This window comes from Nannospalax galili, unplaced genomic scaffold, assembly GCF_000622305.1.
Source record: "Nannospalax galili isolate Female #2095 unplaced genomic scaffold, S.galili_v1.0 scaffold595, whole genome shotgun sequence".
NCBI lineage: Eukaryota > Metazoa > Chordata > Mammalia > Rodentia > Spalacidae > Nannospalax > Nannospalax galili.
In genome coordinates, this window is record NW_008336257.1 from 735,841 (window position 1) to 753,773 (window position 17,933).

At 38.2% G+C, this 17,933-nt stretch overlaps 1 protein-coding gene across 1 annotated transcript; it reads left to right on the plus strand.

Annotated features, from left to right (window-relative positions):
- Positions 1 to 13,309: 13,309 nt before the first annotated feature.
- Positions 13,310 to 14,429, plus strand: LOC103732398 (E3 ubiquitin-protein ligase BRE1A-like). Its single transcript, XM_017797603.1, is given in 2 exon segments — positions 13,310 to 14,278; positions 14,280 to 14,429. Coding segments are annotated over 2 exon segments (1,119 nt in total).
- The last annotated feature ends 3,504 nt before the right edge of the window (positions 14,430 to 17,933 follow it).

Below are 17,933 nucleotides of genomic sequence, written 5' to 3' on the forward strand. Positions count from 1 at the left end.
CAATAAATGATTGGTAAGTTTATCCACTTCATGACTCTTACATGTATAAAACTGTGTACATATATATGTGCATGTACAGTCACATAAACATACACATAATATGTATGTATAGATCATGAATCAATAGATTGAGTATCATACATGGATCTACATTGGTTCTATTTATGATTATTTCAAAAGTGATTTCTTGTGTATATTCTTCATTCTGAAAGAAATTCTTTTTTATATTGATTTTCTTTGTAATCTTCCATAAGCCTTCAATTTTAAAATTTGTAGATACAAATTTTAGTCATTGGTATATTCTTATATTTTTACATATTTCTCATTACCTTTGAATTCAAATTCCTGTTTTGTAGTCTTTTATCATATTTTAAAATTTTAATATCACATTAGGAAACTTAAAATTCACCATCCAATTAGACAGTGACTTAAAAGACAACGCAGCTTACTAAGGGTTTTCCCTTCATAGGTAAACAAAGTCACTGAAGCTAGAGGCCCTGGATCAAAGATTTAGGGGATAGTCTATCAAACATAGAACAAAAAACAAACAAACAGAAAAAACAAGATTGAAAAACAAAACAAAATGTAAATATTCCAAAAGTATGAAATCTAGAAGCAGATATTAAGACAATTGTACTGAATAATTACTTCAATATTTTTTACTGCTCATTCTTTCAAATCCAAATCATAAAAGTTCTCAAAGCTCTGTAAGTTACTGTAAGTGCTTGAGTAGTTTATTTTCATATCAATAAAATTAAGAAATACAACAAATAAAATCTCAAACCAGACCTTAAAGTTAAACCACAGGGCTTTTGTTTTTTCTCGATTGATTAAATTTTTTGCAAATTTTATATAATATGTATTGAATATATTTAGACCTTCTCCCCCATCTGCATCCCATAATATGCCACACCTAATTTCATGTAACCTATTATATATATAAAATATCAAGAGCATTCAGTGTTTTATATATATGCATAAAGAGTATCCAGCCAAATTTCTGCTCCAAGTGCCCCTCTGTTTGGATACATCCATCCACTGAAGTCTGCTTTACCTACCCAGAGTCACAGCCTTAAAGAGAATGACTCTCAGTCTTCAAATAGCTATCATTTGCAAATAGTTCCCCAGCTAAGGTTGAGGTATGTTTACTCACTTTCATGTCTATGCTGTTATTTTCACTGACTTTAACTTACAAGAAATTTATGCATGCTATTATATTTTCTGTGAGTTTATATAGGTAACTGCCCAGTTGTCTTGAAAACTCTGTTTTCTTGTGGTCTTTCATCACCTCTGGCACTTGAAGTATTTCTGCTCCACCTTCTGTAATGATCCCCAAGTCTTGGGAATGCAGAGGTTTGATATAGGTGTCTATTAAGAATAAGTATTCTGCAATCTGTTATTCTCTGCAAGTTGGGTTGTTATGAATCTCTGTGAAGAAGTTTCTCCAGTGATACTTGAGATGCATTCAGCTATCGGTATGGGCTCTATGTTATGAAACAGGACTTAAATCCACTCAGAAAGTGAATGTCACTGCCATAACAGTGCCACTATTATATCTGTAGGAATATCTTGCCCGGCAAGTTGTTGTAAGTCACAAGTTACACAGCTGGACAAATATGATTACTTTTTCCTTCAGGTTGCATGAATAATACCCTTCAGCACTGTGAAAACTAGTGCCTGTAGAGTTGAAGTTTTGAAATAAGTACCAGCTCAGTTTCTCCTTGTTTTACAAAATGTATATGTAGGGTTTTTGTTGTTCTCATCTTTATTATTTTTCAGAAATAGGGTACTGTTGTCAAGTTCTGGTGAGTACCCAAGCACAGAGGCATTGGTCAGTATTTATTGAGAGTTTATGGGCCTCTAGATCAACAGCTACATTGGGTATTTTCTTTACTAGCCTATGGTGTCTGGTAGGGAGTATTCCAAACTTTATGTGGTCTTATGCTGAGGTGCTTGATCCATTTGGAATTGAGTTTTTTGCGTGATGAGTCTTGCTTTCTACATGTAGCTATCCAGTTTGACCAGCGTCATTTGTTGACCATACTACTTTTCCTCTCGTGTGCATTGTTAACCCCTTTGTCAAACACTAAGTGGTTGTAAATTGGTGGATATAAATATGATCTTCAATTCTATTCCGTTGATCAGTGTGTCTGTTTTTATGCTAGGGGCATGCTGATTTTATTACTATACTTCTGTAGTATAATATGAGATCAGGAATAGTAATGCCTTTGACAGTTTTCAGTATAATCCCCTTGAAATTGAGTTTTGTGAATAGTGAAAGACAGGGATATACTTTCGTTTTCTATATGTAGTTGTCCAGTTTAACCAGCACCCTTTGTTGATCATGCTGTCTGTTCTCCAGTGTGTATTTTTGAAAAGCTATTACTTAATATCTCCATGAACGTTTTAAAAGTCATTGCTGTTGGAGAAGAATGCTAGTTGGATGTGCCTTTAAAGTAATATTACATTATTATTTTAATATTTGATAACATTTGGTGGAATACTACTCTAATTTAAAAATAGAGCATCATGGTCATTGTATAAAATATTTAAGGAAGAATATCCAGATTTGATCATTGTATCCCTTACCACTCATATAGTTGCTATCTCCTCATTTATAAGCAACATTACCTTTACTCTTATCTTGTTTTCTAGCTCAGTCAATTTGTCTGTCTTTTTACTGAGTACTTGAGATGATTAATAGTAAGAGTAATTATGGACAAATGTTCGTTAATTCCTATCATGTTAGTTCGCAGTGTTGTTTTTCTTTTTCATACTCCCTTGCTTAACTGTTGTGGAAATGTTTATTATTTGTGCACTCTTGGGTATATTCAACCTCTTCTTAGGCCGAAGTATCCCATCTAGTATCATGAATATAAATACTTTAAATTTGTTTTCTTTTTCCTTCAATTACAAAAATTTTGCTGCATATAGTAGTCTGGGTTGGAATACATGCTCGTTCATGACTTATAGGAAATAGGTTGAAGCTCTTCTAACTTCCATATTTTCCAAAGAAAAGTGTTATTCTGATGAGCCTGCTCAAGTTTTCTCTCCTGCAGCTTTCAATAACTTTTCATTATTATGTTCATTTAGTGTTTGAACTATTTTATGACTTAGGGACCTTCTTTTTCTGGTTTTGTCTCCTTGGTGTTCTGTATGCCTCTTTTACCTTGATAGGTTTATCTTTCCTTATATTTTAGAAATTTTATTCTCTGAGTTCATTAAAAATATACTCTGTGCCTTTGACTCTGGTTGCTTCTCCTTCTTCTATACTTAATGATTCATAGGTTTTGGCCCTTTTCTGATGTCTCAGATGTCTTGCATATTTTGTTTCTGAGTCATTTTATAGTTGACACTTTAATGGAACAATCCATTTCTTCCAACTTCATGTTCAGGATCTGATACTGTCTGTTGCATTTCTACCACATCCTCTTTGTCCTTTCCTCTGAGCTTTTGGTTTGAGTTCCTGAATTTTTAATTTCTATATTTATTTCTGTTTGGCTTTTTTCAGAGAATAAATATTTTTATTGAATTTTAATTGAATTTTTGTTTTAATTGATTTAGTTATTCTTTAACTGATTCTAGTTTTAATGGACTTCATTTTGTCTTTTATTTATATCCTGTTTGAGCTCCTTGAGCATATTTAGAATTGCTATTTTGAAATCTTTATTTTCTGCATCAGTTAGGTTGTGGTTTCCTTGAAGCATTATGATAGATATGCTAATTTCTGGAGAGGACATATTTTCTTATTCTTGGGTATTTATTTGTAATTTGATATTTTATATAATTCCTTACTTTTCAAATTTATAATATTTCTGAATCCTAGTGATGTTGTTATTCAAAATATATATTGTTAGTCTACTCCAGTTATACTTAGCATTTTTTCACATTCTCACACATTTATATAATGCATTTTGATCATTTCTATCCCTAATCACCATTTCCCATCCTACTCATGACTCACAGTGGCCTCTTTCCTTTTACAAAATATTTCCCCTTTCTATTTTCATCCCTTTAAAAAGAATCCAAATTCTGCATATGAAAAAAAATAATGCAATATTTGTATTTCTGAGTCTGGCTTATATAACGTAACATGATGATTCTGCTACAATTCATTTGTTGAGAAAATGACTCAACTTTTATGCCTATTACTATTTTGTCTGCGTGAAGGCAATTTTCCTTTCCACACATCCCCTGATAGGAATCTAGAATAAATCCAGATCTTGGTTATTATGAATATTGTTAAATTATGCTTGAGTATCCAAATGTGTATACGTTACTCTGACTCGGATTCATCTAAGTTTACACCCAAGAGTGGTGTAGCAGGATCATATTGTAGCTCTATGTAGAGTTTTTGAAGGAGTGCCACAGTGATTTTCTTGGTTACTGTGCTAACTTGCAGTTTCACCAACAACATTTAAGTTTTGTTTATTCCTGAATCCTCAAGTTATTTTTTTTAATATATATATAATAGCCATTCTGAGCAGCAAATCAGAACCTCAATGTAATTTTGATTTGAATCTCTCTGACTGCTAAATATACTGAATATGTTTATAAGTACTTTTTCACAATGTCTTTTGTGAGAACTTCTACTAAAATGGATTTTTTAATTGATTGGATTACTCTTTTCTGGTATTTAATTTATTTAATCAGTTATATATCCTAGTCGCATGACTAAATGGGCATTCTTTTTCTCCTATTTTGTAAGTTGTCCTTTACACTCTTGGTTATTTTCTTTGCTCGGTATAAAATTTTAATTTAAAGCAATTCATTTTGACAAACTTTCTCTTATTTCCTGAATTATTGGATTTCTACGAATAAAAAAATGTATCTATTTCCTAAGCTTACAACTTCAAGTGTTTCCACATAAGCTCTAATCATTTCAAAGTTTGGATTTTCATATTGAAGTCTTTGATACATTTTAATAAATTAGTTAATTCTGTTTAAATGTGTTGTTGTTGTATTGAGGCAGAGTTTATGTAGCCTCAGCTGGCCTAGTATTCTCTAGTAGACCAGACAACGTTGGCCTTGATCTCAATGTTCCTCCTGCCCCTGCCTCCTATATGCTGGGATTAAAAATGTACACAACACTATTGCACAGCTGGATAGTTACTTACATGAAGTCACAATAATTCTGCCAGCATGATCAAGGCCTACTTAACTCAAGACAGACAAATTTCCAACATAGAAGTGGGGAAGTTGGTGAGATGCCTCAATACTAGCTAAATAACTATTGTCAACTGATAGTTGACAGGAAAGTGAGTGTCTCAATTTTCTTCAAGATTTTGATGGTTAGTAGGCTGACAGACTCTAAGAAACGCACATGGAAGGGCATTTAGGGGTACAGATTAGACTCAATAGCCTTAATTATATCATAATCATATCATTACCATCATCATAACACTAGAGGGCATGTAATCAGGTGGAGGGCATATTAAGAGAGAGTACAGATGGGGTCTGGTTATGATCAAAATACATTGCATGGAATTACCAAAAATTCAACAAATAATATTTTTTAAAACAAAACAAAAAAAACGAATAAAATTTAGTTTTTGAATCACATAAAATTTGGATTTTAATATTAAGAACTTGAACTTTGTTTGATATTATCTGACACCTTATGAAAATTTTTGATTAACTCTTTATGAAGCAGTTCCTGAGGTCACATTTTGACCCATATTCCTTGAAATTAAACGTGAGCTTAGGTACAATTCATTAGGTTCAGTACTTGGTAGAGTGGATATTTGTATATTAATGCCTGTTAATGAATTAATTTCATTTGTATATACAAAATATTTTTATCTTGGGGCTGGAAAGGTGGCTCAGTTGTTATGAGTACTGACTGATCTTGAGGAGGACACAAGTTCAATTTTCAGGACACACATGGTGGCTAACAACCAACTCTAAATCCAGTTTCAGGGGATCTGACACCCTCTTCTGACCTCTACAGGCTTTGCATCAACAAGAGCACTTACATAGATGCAGGGAAACACTGATGCACATAAAAATAAAATATTTTTGTAAATATATATTCATTTTAGAGTTCAGAATTCAGTAGTTGGGGCATGTGGAAGAGAGAAATTATGTCATATTTTCACATAATGAAGTTTTAATTAGATTATAATCATTATTACTTATCTGTTATGATTCTGCTCTTTGGTGTTCATGCTACAAGCAATGGCTTACTTTTACTTCACAGTCTCACTAGTGTATTTAGAAGTTGTCAGAAGAGGGAGATGGTTTAGTATTTCAGAATGGATGTACATGGGATCCTCAAAAATCTACAATTAAGATTTAATTAGAATTCTCTGAGGTTCATCTTCTATTGTTTGACTGTACACCAATTTGTAAAGTATTTAAATATGATTCCAAATTTTGAATAGTAATGATTTCTTTAGGTATTTCACACATAAGCTACAATAACATTAAATTCAGTGGCATTGTTATGTGGTTTATATGTTATGTTCTGTGAATTGATGACTAGGGATCCCCAAGAGGCTTCCAAGAAGACAGTAATTGTTACTGCTCTTGTTTACCTACTACAACTAGATAGTATGACCTTATTGCTAAAGACAGCGCACGCCCTAGATACAGGATAAAGAGAAATCACACTGGAACTGAGCTGAAAGCTTCCTCCCTTCTGGTTAGAGTTCATAGTGCTACATGATACTCTGCAGGTTGTTGGGGGAGAAAAGTCATCAACAGTCCCATTAGCAGTGTACCTTGTGTGCAACAGTACTGATCTTCCAGGCAAAATATACCCACTGATGCCATGGGTGATATGACTGTTCTGTAAGTAAGCAATCCTATCGTGATTGGATCTGAGGGCCACTACATGGAAGAAAATACACCCCTGATGCTGGCCAAATCTCTACTTACAACCTTCAAAATACTCTGTTGCTTCACATGCTGTACACGCTTAATAATGAAATGCTCTTTTTGTGTATTTCAAGAGAGCTTTTAAATGTATCTTATTGTACTAACTGGTGATGGTTCCAGGCCATGATGCATAGGCTATTTCTCTGAGAGTCAGTGTGGAGACTTGCCCTGCATACTGCAAGCATGAAAAATAGCTGGCCTAAGGAGGTGACTACCACTGCTGGGCTTTTCTTGAGATATCCATGGTTGCTAGTGTGATTAGGAAATAATTGTTTGATTTATTTACCATTTAAGTAGTTTGTGCAAAATGCTGTGCATATGGCCATAGCATTTTTCTTAATCCACTCTTATGAAAATGCAGAAGATAGCATAATTAAATAATCTCTCCAGTTATGTCAGCGGAATACTACCATCATAATATGTCATTTGTCATTTGCCATTTGTCATCCCCAATATTAAAGAAATCTGCAGGTTAAGAGAATGATTATAGAGTTATTATGACTTGCTAATGACTATTGGAATTTCTTTTCTGTTTACATATTATGGATCTTATATAACCATGTGAAAAACATTTCTGTAATTACAGTTTTCAGGGGTTGTTCATGCAAAGAATGTTAAATGAAGCAATTGTTTCTATGTTTATTTTTGCAAAGTAATGTACAGACCAAAATGTACAACACAAGCAAACCATGGACTGCTCAAAAAATGAGTAAAATTAATAGAGTTTATGTACATTTTTGGGTTTGGGTCACTACAAAAGTAATTTGTAAAATATTAAAATCAACCACCCATTCATATTACTCAGACTTGACAAATTTTTTTTACTAAGTACCAACATAGCCATTTTAGAAATTTCAATTTAAAACATAAGGACATTCTTTTTCGTGTATATATAAAAGAAAATGTTAAGTTAATAATGTCTACCGTCTATTAAATCAGTATTTTTATTTTTGATGTACCCAATATCAAACGAAAATGCATTACAATTTTTTTTAATTTAAAATTTACATAATTACAGGCTCTTGATATAAACATTCTTATCCAAAGTATTAACTAATAGTGTGGGCTCCATACATGAGAAAAATAGTATTTTGAATATTCTCCCAGGTCATTTCACAAAATTAACCATAAATAATTCATGCCAGTTTCAAAATAGAGTGTCATACCTACAAAAAAAATTCTGCAGTTAAGTTAAAAATGGGTACCAATGGCATCTTTCATTTTCTTAACTTTCTCTTATGCCATATATCCTGTCATTGAACATTAATGAAAATAGTTAATAGATCTTTAGATATATTGTACTCAGCTATTTATATATTTCACATATATTTATGAAAGAAACATCATCAATGATGCTTGCAATTGTTCACATGACTTGAATCACCTGTGTATAAGATAAATTAAAATAAAGTTTTCAAATGAAAGAGAAATTTATAAATGATCAGTGTGGTGATGATTATTTTTCATCATCAATCTGACAGATTTACAGTTATCTAAGAAATAACCCCCTTTGTTTGCACGTGTATTGAAGTAGGTTTAGCTGAGGAAGGAAGACCCACACAAAATAAGTTAAATAACATCTCTGTATTAAAAAAAAACAAAAAAGAAAGAAAGAAAGAAAGAAAAAGAAAGAAAGAAAGAAAGAAAGAAAGAAAGAAAGAAAGAAAGAAAGAAAGAAAGAAAGAAAGTGATGGAAATACGGAATTCGTCTTTCTCTGCCACCACTACTTCAGTATCAGCTTTACTTTCCAGCCAGGACAACTTCTTTGACATGATGGATTCTAATTACTCTCAAACTGTGATTCTCATAAATCCTGTCTTTGTTATATTGCTTGTGTTGGGTATTTTTGCTATGGCAATGAGATAATTAACTAATACCAAAAGCATCAATCAGAATGAAAGAGTTGGACTTAGTGTTTTCTTTTTAATTACTGAATTTGCAAAGACAGAAAAAAAATTAATCATATTAAGTAACAGAAAATGTGAAACAGCAGACACTGGTCACTTCTGAGGAAATTTAAATTGCTATAAATGTCCTATTTTTAAGTGTGGAAAATTCTATTCGAAATAATGAAGTACTAATATCTTTAATGTCTTAGATATATTATTTGTTTCCTTTCTATACAATCTGTAAAATGAGCAGCAACAAAACACTGCATGATCTCTTAAATCTAAAGCAAGTTGTCATCTACACATTGACACTCCATATAGATAAACTGATAGATACAAAATAAATTAAATAATATTTAATTCTATATTCATATTGTTTATAGGTTTCAAAATAAGGAAAAATGAAGCTGCAGCAAAATTAAAAATTATAAATTGACAGTATCATTAGCTGAAAATGTATTTTATGCACACATGGATCATTTTAGCTTAAAAAAGTAATATTACAGAGATTTTTTTGGAAGTTGTGGACACATCAATTCTCAATATCCTGAAAATGTCCTGTACAGCATGGTGCTATATAAGAAAAATATCAAAAATTTAAATGTAATTTATACAGAAATATTTTTCCTAGGTACAAATATAAGGCAAAACCTCTTAAGTTGTGGAATATTTATAACATCTACTGACCTAAAGAAATGTACAGTAAACATGACCAAATACAATGGAGTTCCACTCAGTGTTAATGAAAGGCAAAATTATGAAATTTGCAGGTAAATGGGTGAAATAGAAACTATTATACTAAGTAAAGTAGCACAGGGTAAGAAAAACAAATGACATTTGTGGACATAGAACCAAATCCTTATGTGTGAGTATATATCCTGAGGTAATTGCAAGAGTCAGAAAAATGAAAAGAAACCATAAAGGTAAAGGGATATAAGGAGCTTGAAAGATAAGAAAAGAAGGAGATGGGTATTGCCAAGGGGTAAATCGGTAAAATGAGGGTATTAAACTAGAAAGGGAAGAGAGAGTAATATACAAGTGATCATGTAGGTAAATGGGAAGAAGTACTAGATATTAGGGATCATAGGATACTGGCTTTATCAAAGGTGAAATGGCAGATTCATTTTTTGTTTTATGAGTTCTTCACACTGATTTCCATAGTGGGTTCACACCATAGGGAATGAGCATTCGCCTGCCTCTACATCCTTCTAGCATTTGGTATAATTTATTCTCTTGTTCTTAACCAGACTAACTAGATTAAGCTGAAATTTTAAACTAGTTTTGGCTTGCATTTCCAAAATTAATAAGCATGTTGAACATATTTTAGGGTGTTGTTTATCCTCTTATATTTCTTCTTCTGAGAAGTCTCCAATCAGAGTTATAGCCTATCTTTTTTTAATTTAATAACCACATGATTAGAGAAGAATTTTATAACAGCGTTAACATATTCAATAAAAGTTTCGAGAGCAAATATGCCTCTCTTTCAAAATTGGCTGAAATTTTTAGGTTCACACTGAATTAATAGGTTCAACTGAATTAATACAGTTATACAATATTGAACTCATTATAAACCCTATAAGACATAAATTGAATGAGGTTTTAACCTTTAAAAAACATGTCCATTGTGGGAGACAGACTTGAGCCTAGGGGGAAAGTCTTACTGATAGCCATACAGCAGGCCTGAGGCAACGGCCCAACTTCTGGAGCCACAAGGAATGCCTTGTGACATTTTGCTCCCATTGGCAGGTCATGAGACTGATGCCTAGAGCTTGCCACTCCCTAATCACCACCATTGGGTACCACACCTTTAATCTACTTACTGTACTGTGCACCACCCTTGGATACCACACCTTTAAACTACTTGCTGTGCTGTGATTGGACCACTACCCCTATATAAGCTTGTGCCTTCCTGCAATAAACCAGATCTGTGTCACTGAACCTGGTCTCCTGTGTCTGAATGCGGTTCTGCTGACAGTCTCCTCACCAGCCCTGGGGTCCGGATTGGACCACTGATCGGAGGAACTAAGAGAGCAGGAGAGCGGCCATAGCCGGAGGAGAGCAGCCACAGCCAGCGACCACAAGTGGCGCCCAATGCAGGGCCCGAAGCTTCCTGCCCCACGGAGCTGTAACACACTAGGCTGTAACACATGGGGCTCCCAAGGCCCCCTTTGCCAGTGATTCTTCCATTGGCGCTCGCTGGTTTCATTCTCCTGTGCTTCTTCTTTTGGCTCACAGTCTTCAGTTTGGCATTGTTCCTGTCTCCACTGATCATCTTCCTGAACGGTTCCTGAGTCCCTTTGGGTACGTCTTGCAGGGTGAGTGACCTCTGGTATGGGGAATAGTCATCCAGTTGCTGCCAGCCCCTGCACTGCTGCACTGGTTTCTCTCCTCAGGAGTAGGCAAATTAGGGTAACCGAAAAGGGTGTAACTAAGGTTGTAGATGAAGTACTAGCTCTTGCCCCCTGGTTTACAGATACTTATTGTTGGGATCCTGAACAATGGCTTGCATTTTATTCTTGGCCCAGCATAGAGAATTCAGGGAGGGATGTCCATGGTCTGGGCTGTTCTACCCTGTTGTGACAGCCATTCTGGCCTCCCTTCAGGGGGTTCCCCCCAAAGCCCCTGAACAGGACAATCCCTTATTTAAGGAGATAGATGAGCAAATACAACAACAGGACGCTGGGGATGGCTTGTCCCAGGCATTTCCAGTTAAAACAAAACTAACGGATTCTTGTTCTGATAAAACTATGACTGTTAATGATGATATAAAAAAATAAGAAATTGGGATTTGAGAGATGCCCTGATGAAAAACAGGAAGTCAAGATCATCCAGTTAAAACAAAACTAAAGGATTCTTGTTCTGATAAGACTATGACTGTTAATGATGCTATGAAAAATGAGGAATTGGGGTTTGAGAGCTCCCTTGATGGAGAACAGGAAGTTAGGGCAGCCTCTGCTCTGCCATTACAGGGCAGTGGCTACCCTCCACCATCTATCTTGCATTAGCTTTGATGGAAAACAGGAAGTTAGGACAGCCTCTGCTCTGCCATTACAGGACAATGGCTACACTCCACCATCTTGTATTAGATTTGATGGAAAACAGGAAGTTAGGGCAGCCTCTGCTCCACCATTACAGGGCAATGGCTACTTTCCACCATCTTGCACTAGTTTTAAGGAAGTTTCCCTCCAGTCCACCTACCCCTCTCTTCCAGAGGAGGACTGGAAGACCCTCCCACCTAGGCCCCTGTTCTATGATATAATGGGACAGTTCTTCCCAGTTACTGTCAATCAGGGACAACAGAACCCTAATGTTTGGAATCCACATTCTCTGATACCTTAAGGAAGCTGCATAAGGCAGCAATTAAGGAATTAAGGGTGGCATTCACTCCCCCTGGTTTTGTCAGTTATTAGATACAATTAGTCATTCAGCCAATACCCCCTATGATTGGCAGAATATTGCCTGTGCCTTCTTACAGGGAGGTGATTTCCTTTTATGGAAAGCTGCTTACCAAGATGAATGTTAACAACAGGCAGAGCCCCATAGAAATACCAATGTCCAAAACATTGGAATTGATGCTCTAATAGGACGCAGCAATTTTGAGACCCCCCCCCAAGCTCAGGCATAGGGACCTCCCCGCTACTTTGAACAAGTACGGCTTTGTGCACTGCGTTCTTTTCGAAGTATGCCAACTCGCGGTGATACCAAATTAACCAAATTGATACAAAAACCAGGCGAGTCTTTCTCTGATTTTGTTGAGATATGCCAACAAATTATAAATAGAAAGATCTGTCATCAGGGAGCTGCCAATGCCTTTCTCAAGGGTCTTGTATATGAAGGCTGCTCTACAGAGTGTCGCCTTGCCATAGGACCCGTTACACACAAGGATGTCTCTGATTGGATTCTGGCCTGCTGAGAGGTGGGAACCGCTCGGGCCCATGCCATGGCCCTTGCTAAAGCACTGGCTGCTCATCAGCCTCAGGCTGAGCTGGAAAAAGGCAAATGTTGGGCCTGTGGGGGACAGGGCCATTGGTCACGTACCTGTCCTAATAAGATTATGAAAGAGGCCAAAAGGAGCCAGGTTCCCTCTTCAAAATGCCCAAGATGCCACAAAGGCTTTCATTGGGAAAGAGAATGTAGGTCTAAGGTGGATGCAGATGGTAAACACATACAAAAGGTGCCTTTAAATGGGCAATGGGGCACCTCTCAAAGAGAAGAAGTAAGGAAATACACCCCCCACATCCAATGGACGACGCCTATTGATTTGCATAAGCCTAGGATGCAACTCTCCCTAGATGGCCATAAGTTTAAAGGCCTAATTGATACAGGGGCTGATATTACTGTAATCAGACAGGAAGAAGCCTTGTCTCATTGGCACCATAAGCCTGGACCCCCTATACAAGTTGTTGGGGGCTTACAAAATACTTTACAGGTCCAATGTCCCATGGTCTGGAGTGACCCAGATGGCAATACAGGAGCTATTAAACCACTCTTAGCTGCAGGGATTCCCCATAACCTGTGGGAGAAAGATATCCTCTGCAATATGGAGGTTGTTCTAACTACCAATGATAAAGAGAGGAGGAAACATGATGATGGAAGGAAAAAGAAAGCAAAAATTATCAAGCAATTGAAGATTAAACTCATGAAAGCACAAGAGAGCCAGAAGGAGATGAAGCTGCTGCTCGACATGTACCGCTCTGCCCCAAAGATACAGGGAGACAAAGTGCAGTTTATGGCAGCTGAGAAGTCTAAGGCAGAGTTGGAAGATCTCAGACAAAGACTCAAGGATCTGGAGGATAAGGAGAAGAAACAGAACAAGAAAATGGCTGATGAGAATACCCTGAGGAAGATCCGGCCTGTGGAGGAGCAGATCGAGTACCTGCAGAAGAAGCCAGCCATGGCCAAGCAGGAGGAAGCTCTCCTCTCTGAGATGGGTGTCACAGGCCAGGCCTTTGAAGACATACAAGAGCAGAATATCTGTTCAATGCAGCAGTTGTGGGAGAAGGATGATGCAAATTTCAAGTTCATGTCAGAGCGGATCAAGTCCAATCAGATCCATAAATTGCTTAAAGAGGAAAAGGAGGAGTTAGCAGACCAGGTTTTGACTCTGAAGACTCAGGTGGATGCCCAGTTACAAGTAGTGAGGAAACTGAAAGAGGAGCACCTTCTTCAGAGTAACATCAGCACAGGAGAGAAGGAGCTGGGCCTCAGGACCCAAGCCCTGGAGATAAATAAGCGCAAGGCAATGGAAGCAGCCCAGCTTGCAGATGACCTCAAAGTGCAACTGGAGATGGCACAGAAAAAGCTCCATGACTTTCAGGATGAGATCATGGAGAACAGTGTCACCAAGGAAAAGGATTTGTTCAATTTCAAACAAGCCCAGGAGGACATCTCTAGACTTCGAAGGAAGCTGGAGACCATCAAGAAGTCAGACAATGTGCAGAAGTGTGATGAGATCCTGATGGAAGAGATAAAGGACTACAAGGCACGACTGACCTCTCCCTGCTGTAATATGTGAAAAAAAAGATGCAGTGCTTACCAAGTGTTTTCATGTATTCTGCTTCGAGTGTGTGAAGACGTGCTATGACACTTGCCAGCGGAAGTGCCCCAAGTGTAATGCTCTTTTTTGTGCCAATGATTTCCATCGCATCTACATTGGCTGATGCAAATCAAGAAAGACGCTGGCTAGACAAGCACTTAATCGTTAACCACCAGCCTCTGCCTCTTCTCTCCTTGACTCTCTTATGGATCTTCCCCAGAGTCTCCTCTGCAGTAGCTAGGCAGCTTTAGGGAAAAGGACCCTGGTATAAGGATCCCAATTTTGTTATACAACGAGCTCTATTTGTATTAAACTTTCTAAAATTTGACTCCAATGACCTCCCATCAGCAATAAAGCATTGGGGGGCATTCACTCAGCCCACTCCTACTCCCATGGTGAGATGGAAGGAACCTCTCACAAGTGCAAGGAAAGGTCCACACCTATTATTAACACAAGGGCGAGGTTATGCTTGTGTCTTTCCAGATAATCTTCCATCCCCCATCTGTATTCCAGCCCAGAACATCAGAATTGCCTGCGATGGAAAACCTCCCTCCACAACCACCGACCCTGGAGATGGCAGACCCTAGAGGAAGCAGTGCACCTATGTGTGCCATCATTACTGCTAACTCCTGATTTTTGGACCCTGCATTGTTAAGGGTCTGGATAATTTTTTTAAAACTCATATTTCTCTGGTTCAGATAGCTGTTGTCCTACCTCCAGATCTTGTCAGGCATGTCTCTGCAAACAAGGATCCACTGTTCTTGCCCTTACCAACCTAGACATATGAAAATTAGGCTTGAGCATAGGTGTAAAATCTTACAGAACAATCATGCAATGGACCTGAGACAATGGCCTGACTGCCAAAACCACAGGAAATGCCTGTTAGCAGAATGTGAGACCAATGCCTAGAACTTGCCACTCCCTAATCCCCATCGTTACCCTACTGCGATATATACTCCTGTTGGCAGACTGTGAGACCGATGCCTAGAACTTACCACCCCCTAATCCCCATCGTTACCCTAGATGGGATGACCCTGTTCCATTTTATTTTTATTTTATTATTTTTTTATTATTTTATTTTTTTTGTGGCCTCTTCCTCTGCCGGACCATACCAAGGGACTCACCCATCGAGGGCTGGTAGTCAATGATGGGTAAGATTCCAAGAGATGGGACAACCTAAGACAGGCACAGTCCATAATGCTGGGTGACCCTTGAGGTGGGGACAACAATGCTGAGGCAAAGAATCTCAACTCCCATTGGTTGGCATGGAGTTGGCACAACCTGTTCTTAAGAAAGCTTTCCATTTTGAGGGAGGGTATGGGGGTGCAGGGACCTCGGGGCGCCAGCTGCTGGGTGTGGCGCCGGTCTCCTGCGTGCACCTGGGGTGTTTCGGGTCCCGCACCGCATCGCTGTGGGTCTCTGCTACCGGGGCTGGCCCAGTCGGGTTCCGTCCCAATTTCCATCATGCACTTCCTCGAGATATGAAATCCACCGGCCGCTGGATCACGTGGGGATGTGTGAGGATGGTGAAAGCTGGATTTCCATGAGTCGATGACAGAAGGATAGCGCCCTCCGGGGAGACTGGATCATAGGCAGTAAGACACAGGACTCAGCTCAGTCAGTGGTACAGCCCCTTTATTCAGTGACTCAGCTCGGCTCCAATTTTTAGTGATCCAGCTCCGATTAATTAGGGAAAACCAGGATATTTTATACTGTGGGGGTAGTGGTAAAAGCCTTAGCTGATAGGTACTTTTAGGATGTCTTATTTACATATGGTGGTGGGCTCCTGCCAGGCTGCCAGACTGCCTGAAAATCACACAGGAAAACCAGAGCTGGAGGCCATGGCTACTTCAAAAGATGAGTCAGGAAGATGCCGGGAAGGCACCCTGCTGATAAAAGGAGTCTCTGCATTGAATGCTGAGCCCATAGGCTATCTGGACATGGAGAGACTGCTACTTTACACAACAGGGGTCCCCAACAGGAGGGGGCTCTTGAGTCAATGACCCACCTGAGCCATTGTACTTTGCTTAATATATCTGGATTGATAACAATATGCTATGTATTCTAAATTATACCTCACCTTTAAAAATAAAAAAATAAAGGGAGATGTGGGAGACAGACTTGAGCCTAGGGTGAAAGTCTTATTGACAGCCATACAGCAGGCCTGAGGCAATGGCCCAACTGCTGGAACCACAAGGAATGCCTTGTGACATTTTGCTCTCATTGGCAGATCATGAGATGGATGCCTAGAGCTCTCCACTCCCTAATCACCACCCTTGGATACCACACCTTTAAACTACTTACTGTACTGTGCACCACCCTTGGATACCACACCTTTAAACTACTTGCTGTGCTGTGATTGGACCACTACCCCTATATAAGCTTGTGCCTTCCTGCAATAAACCAGATCTGCATCACTGAACCTGGTCTCCTGTGTATGAATGTGGCTCCACTGACACAGTCTCCTCACCAGCCCTGGGGTCCGGACCTGAGGACTGATCAGGGGAACTAAGAGAGCAGGAGAGTGTCCATAGCCAGAGGAGAGCAGCCACTTGACGACTACAGTCCATTTCATAATAAAATATACTGTTTCAAAGAGAAAAAAAACTCATTTTCAATGCTACCAACACATAGGTGTTTGCACATGCATCTCTAATTTCTATGTTTCTGATTATTACTAGTCACAGTCAGTTACTTTCGGAAATTCATCTGAGCATGAATATAAAATCATTGAGATTTCAATGGTAATATGTTTCACCTCTACTAATTAACATGGTGCAAATGTTTATGCTTCTTCCTCAAATATAACTCTTTTTTTAAATTTCTTGATTTTTTTGTATTTCATACAGAACATCCCCCAAAATCTTACTCATCTCTATACCCACACCCCAAATGGCACCCTCCAATAGTCCACCCCCCCCACTGAAACCCATATACTCTCTAATCCCTGTTAATGCCCACTGTGTTGTCGGCACCCCCAGCCCTTCGGTGCTTGTCCATCATCTGAATTTAGTCAACCTATCTAGAATTCCTTTTTCAGGAAGATCAGCTCTTCCTCATTCAGCAGCAATCAGTTGCCAACATTCCATTATATAAGATTGGGGTCTGCTGTTCATTTTCCCAGTTCTATGCTGGGTTACTGTCTGGGAGTCTCTTGGGCCACTCTGGCGAACAAGTCAAGGGAACTTATTTCCTGTCTGGCATTGTTTCTTGTTATTTAGTTTTTAACTATATGCATGGACTCTTAAAGAATTATATTGGCCAGATGTGATGGCATACTCCTTCAGTCCCAGCACTCAGGAGGAAGAGGCAGGAAGATCTCTGTGAGATCAAGGCCAGCCTGGTCTACATAGTGAGTTCCAGGCCAGCTGGGCTTCAGGGAGACCCCATTTCAAAAAAACAAACAAAAAAAAGTTTTTATGGGACTGAAGAGTTGTCTCAGCAGTTAAGAGCAATGACTACTCTGGCAGAGGCTCTGGATTCAATTCCCAGCACCCACATTGTGGCTATGAACCATCCTTAACTCCAGTTCCAGGGGAATCCGAAGACCTCTTGTGACTTCTGTGGCATTGTATGACACTCACATACATGTAGACAATACATTCATACACATAAAATAAAAATAATA